The sequence below is a fragment of the Zea mays genome, chromosome 2, assembly GCF_902167145.1.
Source record: "Zea mays cultivar B73 chromosome 2, Zm-B73-REFERENCE-NAM-5.0, whole genome shotgun sequence".
In the NCBI taxonomy this organism is placed as follows: domain Eukaryota; kingdom Viridiplantae; phylum Streptophyta; class Magnoliopsida; order Poales; family Poaceae; genus Zea; species Zea mays.
Genome location: NC_050097.1, coordinates 113,638,682 through 113,645,127, shown reverse-complemented (window position 1 = coordinate 113,645,127; position 6,446 = coordinate 113,638,682). Strand labels below are relative to the sequence as shown.

The 6,446-nt window shown below is 45.2% G+C and overlaps 1 protein-coding gene across 1 annotated transcript; it reads left to right on the top strand.

Moving 5' to 3' along the window:
- Nucleotides 1-977: 977 nt before the first annotated feature.
- On the top strand, nt 978-5,937 carry LOC100277207 (uncharacterized). The gene is made up of 3 exons (NM_001174344.1): nt 978-1,209; nt 1,578-1,765; nt 5,492-5,937. Exons 1-3 carry the CDS (start codon nt 983-985, stop codon nt 5,671-5,673), a joined length of 597 nt encoding a protein of 198 aa, NP_001167815.1. The 5' UTR covers nt 978-982; the 3' UTR covers nt 5,674-5,937.
- The last annotated feature ends 509 nt before the right edge of the window (nt 5,938-6,446 follow it).

The window sequence follows — 6,446 nt, the reverse complement described above, 5'->3', positions numbered from 1 at the left end:
GCAAAACGTTTAAGCCCTCTCCTCATCTTAGGATTTAGGGCGGGTGCACTCCGCCACACGGCCGGAGAATTCGCTCTCCGACATATACCATGCTGGATAGTTAGAATAATCACCTATATTTTGGCATCATATGTGGAAATGGCTTCACCCAATAAGGCATTAGGGTCTAGATCAGATATAAATGGATGATAGAGCATCACCATGATGCCACTCTTCATCCTGTAGAACTATCATATTAGGAGTGATATGTGTTTTTATGCTCTATGTAAATTTTAAGTTTGAATTTATTTTATGTTTAATTTTGTTAATATGTTAAATTCATCCTACACAAAATTTTATTAATATGTTAGAGCACCATCACAAGGCCACTCTTTATTAATATGTTAAATTTTAAGTTTTAATTCATCATACGCTAAACGATATATAAAATAAATTTTTATCTAATACGAAATATTTAAAAATAATAGGATTTTTATATATCTCTCAACAAATTAGGACTTGAGTTTTGATATATTCATAGAGTAAATAATGAAGTATATTTGTAAGTTTTTAAGATTTTTTATGTCTTTTGATAGTTTAATTGTATAGTGGTTGTACGTGAATCAATGTTTACTTCACAACAGTTTTTGCTGTAAGTTTGACTAACAATAAACTAAATCGTTTTTATCTCTAATAATCAGGAGAAGCAATAACAATCAATTAAACCATTTGATGTTGATTTGGAGCATTAAATGTTATATTTAAGATAAACTAAATACATTAAATTTATCGATACGCTAAACTCATGAAATTCAGAATACTAGTAAATTTACTGCGATATTTGATCTTTCAGAAAATTTTTAGAAGTACTCTGCAATGCATCGCTTGGATTTTCTTTGCTGGCCCCACTAGTCAGTCACCTGCTGCAGACCTAAAACTCTGCAGTATTATTGCCTGTTCGGCCTATTGGGCTTGTCGTTTATTTCCCCTTCCGCAAACCAAAATGTTGGCGGCTCGCCGGCTGTCCGCCGCCACCTCTCCGCTCCTCCTCCGCCGCCTTTCCGCACAGACCCACCCCACGGCATCGTCGGCGCAGCCCCCGCCGGAGGTGACCGATTCGGGTCCGGGAGCGTGGGCCGGCCGCGCGGTGACGCTCTCGCTGCTGGGTCTGACGGGCGCCGTCGCAGCCAGTGCTGTCAGCGACCTCTCCGTCTTCCTCTCATGCTCCAGGTCGAACCCTTGAATCCCGTTCTGTCCTCCACTAAGTATTTACCTGTCCTCATGATGCTTGGCATCAGATCAACTACATCTTGGCGCCGCTTGAAGGTTTGGAATTTTCAAGCCATTTTCTTAGCAGTGTATATAGCTGATCCTATAGTTCAGGATTTCTTGACTTGTAATGTGACCTAGACATATATCGTAAGTGCTTTTGGTGCCCATGTAGAGGATGGATGACGATTTTGTGGCAACATGTAGTATCTTTGAGTGATGCTATTTCTTCATGTAACATGCTATTGTGCTCGTCGTTGTTGGATTTGGTTTCCTTTGTCCACAAGAGGAATTGCTATGGCTCACTTCCTCTGGTGCCCGTGGTGCAGCCAGGCAATAGAGAAGGCCACCCAGAACCAGCAGATAGTCAATGCTATCGGTAAACCAATCATGCGGGGACCCTGGTACAGTGCTTCCATTGCTGTGAATCACGCGAAGCATTCTGTCTCCTGCACTTTCCCGGTGTCAGGACCCCAAGGAAATGGTCTGCTCAAGCTCAAAGCTGTGCGCTTGGGAGGTGCGTGCCACTAACTTCACAAATCTATTCCTTATGAGTGAGTTGATTGGACTTGCTAGTATGCTAACATTTCTCTTATGGCATGCTTATAATAATATCAAATATGTCTTTGGGCTACATCGCCTTCAATGCCTCTGGAAAACTGAACGAAAATTGATGTTTTTTTTGCATTTAGATGCAGAACATTAAATATGACCTTTAGTTTTTCTATTGCATATAAAGTATCACAAATCACAATAGATTTGTTTGCATTAACGAAAAGGAAAATTATGATACTAATATGAATCATTTGCTGACATAGCCAGTTGGTTGCAGTTTATAATACAGTTTTATCGTTCCTTGGGCGTTGCATGTCTGTTAGTCTATATGCATGAACAAATTCCCAAATCATTTCTGTAAAATCATCTCTCAAGCCAATTTATACAATAAATTAGGTTGTATAACCGATGCTAGTTGGGTGATTGAAACAAATGCCTCTTGTGTGTCATGTTTCAATTTTATCTTGATTTTCTTTAAATTTATATTGACCTTGAAACATATAAGAATATATACTAATTTCATTCATTTAGGGGAAAATAATCCAAACCAATGTCTCCACCAGTGGGTATAGTGCTACCACCTACTAGTACCCACCTGATGGATTGGATGGCCTTGATGTATCTTTGAAGAGATGTGATGTGCTAGGACAGGAATACGCTAGAAGAGTAGTTGTGGTCGGCCTTGCCCTGGTGAACTCTTCGATCTTCTGAGAACCGACTCTTAGGCTTCATTCATGTCGAGGACGTCCTCCCACTGGGCCCAGTTGACTACTAGCTTGCCCGTCGTCATCTCTAGGTATGAACTCGAGCAAACCGAAAACCGAGACATACCCAGGATGTGCTCCACTACACCCACTTCTATGATAGGTTGGTGGTGATGTATGTGGACCAACATCGAGGCTCGATGTGGAGCTAGAAGTAAATATTCTTGAAGAGATTATGGGCGCTTGTGGTCTAGGCCATGAAGAAATGATGGAATTGGTCTACACATGGTTTGACTACGACAAAAGCATCGAAGAGATACGTGAGATGGATAGGACAATAACAACATTGGGCGTAAGATGCCCAACCTATAGGCCATATTAATCAAGTGTTCGATGGAAAAAACGAAAAACGAGGAAATTGATACCAACCAGGATATGGGAATAGAAAACGATGTACTCGCTAGCTTCTTTCCAAGGAGTCCGCGACAAAGGCCGTTGGACGAACCTGGGAGGACGCCAGCGGCGAAACGCATTCGAGAAGATCTCGAACCTTGTCAAGGCCCTCTTCGTTCAACACACGTGCGTGGGTGAGATGGTCAGGGATAGAAGTGACTGCTATTGCTGTCGACAATGATTGAGAAAACGATTGCAAAGGCGAGAGGACGAAGATGACAAGGGAAATGAAGGCAAGGGCGAGAAGGTTACAAGGACGTGTGAAAAAAGTTTAAGTTTAACATATTGGCCTATTTAAATCCTTTCTTCCCTCCCTCTTTGTTCATCGGGTGAAGAACCTGAAGCGTCGCATGGCCTGCGTAAAAAGGCAAGACATGCGACATGACCAACGTGTAGATGAAACTGTCCAACCACTACGGTGATTACGCCCAAAATTCTTGTCGTATGTGATGGGATGGCTCCGCCATGCATGCTTGGGGCTCGAGCTCTTGCTTGGAATTCGCGGGAATTATTGGATTATTTTTCGGCTGAGAAACCAGTTGTAATCAAATTTTATTCGTGTAATGATTGGGTTCTCGACCCGAGGAGTGGCACATCATATCAAGGGGTATATACATGAGACGTGACTGACGCTGACACTTTGGCTTCCGAGCTAAAAACTAGCGATGAATGTCAATTGGCCCCTCATGTCATACCTATAAGGCTTAGAAAGGGAGCCTAATGGGCAACTAAATCACAGTATGAATCTGCGCTGTCGTGATGGGTCGCTGCTCCCTGACCAGGTCCAGTCCTCTTACACTCGCTTGCCTGGGGGACCTAGTCTTCACGGTGCTTGCTGGCTCCCCCAACAATGAGTTGTGCAAACTTCGATGAGGTGTTCTTGGAACCCATTTCATTATGCGTCTAGGAGAGAAAATGGGCCCATATATAGGATCACTCCAGCAGCAAACCTGAGGGCCTCTGCCAGCACCCGAGGAAGGCCATAACCTCGATGGTTGTGAAGACGCATTCAAGAATCCTAGTATAAGGCCCTACTCCTTTGAGGACCTTCCCTGGTCCCATCTAGAGGGGCTTCACACCCGTTAATTTGACATGGAGGTATCTCGAAGGGATATCTACACCACTAAGTCTTGCGAAGAGCTGCTAAGAGACCCGGGACCCACTGAGAACCAGGGCATTTAGTGTCCTAGGATATCCCAGGTCGGTATAATCTAAGTCCTCGAGGCCCCTTGTGCCCTAGGTAACTGATGAGCATTCCCGGCTCCCGGGGCCCCTTGCGACTCGAGGCGCTCAAGAGTCTAAGTTTTCGCGATCCCTCGTGTCTTGGGGCGTTATGAAGAGCATTGATGCTCGGTACAGTTCAGCTCTGGAGCACTCAACGACACTTATACGCTGGGGCCCTCTAGTAGCACCGAGGTACTTAAGGTCCTCGATCTCGCATTACGAGAGCCGCCTGGCGTCGAATCCTTCGGGGCCTAAAGCCCCCTGGGAACAAGGCACTTGTCATGCCTAAGTGTAATCGTGTCTCAAGACAGAATGATGTGTCTAGGCCATGAACAAATGATGGAATTGGTGTACACATGGTCTGACTACGACAAAAGCATCACAAAGATACGTGAGGTGGACAGGACAATAACAACATTAGGCGTAAGATGCCCAACCTATAGGCCATAGTAATCAAGTGTTTGGTGGAAAAAACGAGAAACGAGGAAATTGATACCGTCTAGGATATGGGGATAGAAAACGATGTACTCGCTAGCTTCTTTCTGAGAAGATCTCGAACCTGTGAGGAGGCAAGCGGCGAAACGCATCCGAGAAGATCTCGAACCTTGTCAAGGCCCTCTTCGTTCAACACGCGTGCGCGGGTGAGATGGTTAGGGATAGAAGCGACTGCTATTTTTGTCGACAATGATTGAGAAAACGATTGCAAAGGCGAGAGGAGGAAGATGACAAGGGAGATGAAGGCAAGGGCGAGAAGGTTACAAGGACGTGTGAAAAAGTTTAAGTTTCACACATAGGCCTATTTAAATCCTTTCTTCCCTCTCCCTCTTTGTTCATCGGGTGAAGAACCTGAAGCGTCGCATGGCCTGTGTAAAAAGGCAAGACATAGACATGCGACATGACCAACGTGTTAAGGTCCTCGATCTCGCATTACGAGAGCCACGTGGCGTCGAATCCTTCGGGGCCTAAAGCCCCGTGGGAACAAGGCACTTGTTACGCCTAAGTGTAATCGTGTCTTAAGACAAAAGGATGTGCCTAGACCTACTGAGGGCAGTACAGCCCCGAGGTCGGGGCACACGTTAAAGTCCTGATGACAAATCCATAGCGCTCGTTTATCGGATAAGTCTAAGGTTTGACATATTAAACATGTGATATGCGACATTACAGGCTTGACAAACATGTTGTTGCCATGACTTAGGCTGCAGGGTGACCAAAGCTGGGAACTAAATGTGTTCCACTTTTTCATTCCTTACTATGTATTCTTATATTGGAAACTTAATATGTCTCTTTATCGCATTCTCGTTTTGCAGATGAATCTTGGTATTCGTATGTGCAGCCCACCGAGTGGGAGATACTGATAATGGATGCCATCCTTGATGTCCATACGGAAGATGGTAAGCACACGACAATGCGGGTAACAATTCCAGACAACACACCTGCTCCGCCACCAGCAGACTGCACCGCGTGCAAGTCCCATGCAGCGGAGAAGTGAATCCATTGACAGATGTTCTTTCCACAGTTTCTTACGAAAATAATTTATTCACACATTTCTGATGCAACCGGCTATTATCGGAAAATAATTCTTAGCGATTCCTAAGGTCGACATGGGGTCCTCGATTTATTTATTCACATTATAAATCGAGGACTCCAGGTCGACCTTAGGAATCGGTAAGAGTTATTTTCTGATGCTAGCCAGAAATCCCTAAATCGGTAAGAATAAAGTGCTTGCAACGATGTTGGACAGTTGGTTGGATCTATAATATTTGATCCATGTGGTTCATGCGTCACACTTTGTCTAAGATTAGTCGTTCGAATTGAAGAACTAAACTTAGACAGAAACGTTAGACAAAGTGTGACAAGTTAGATTAGGAATCAAACAGGTTCTAGTACCTAGATAGCTGGGGAAAAAAGGCTTCATTGTACGCTTCAGGACTAGAGTGAGCATAGCTAGCTCAGCCATGCGTGCTCCCGTTGGCACTCCCCGGTGGGCTGGGCTCCGAGCCAAACACGTAGCGAGCCCACTCCCCGGCCTGCGCGTCCGCCTGCGCCATGGCCGCGCGCACGCCTTCTCCGTCTGCCCACGCCGACGCGATCACCGCGGCGACGATGGCCACCACAAGCAGAGGCGCCAGCAGGGTGAGTAGCTGCGCCGCGTCCTCCACCGCCATTGGTCGTCGGTCAGCCTGAGAATGGCAAGCAAGAGGCCGGGGGCATCCAGCGAGAATATGTAGAGGCCGGGAGAATATGTACGTTTAGCTTTCTTTC

Bases quoted from the DNA above. Each gene is read 5' to 3' on its own strand.
- LOC100277207 (NM_001174344.1), top strand. From the start codon at position 983: ATGTTGGCGGCTCGCCGGCTGTCCGCCGCCACCTCTCCGCTCCTCCTC. The intron at 1,210-1,577 runs GTCGAACCCTTG...CCCGTGGTGCAG, and splicing joins GTCTTCCTCTCATGCTCCAG to CCAGGCAATAGAGAAGGCCA. The intron at 1,766-5,491 runs GTGCGTGCCACT...CTCGTTTTGCAG, and splicing joins CAAAGCTGTGCGCTTGGGAG to ATGAATCTTGGTATTCGTAT.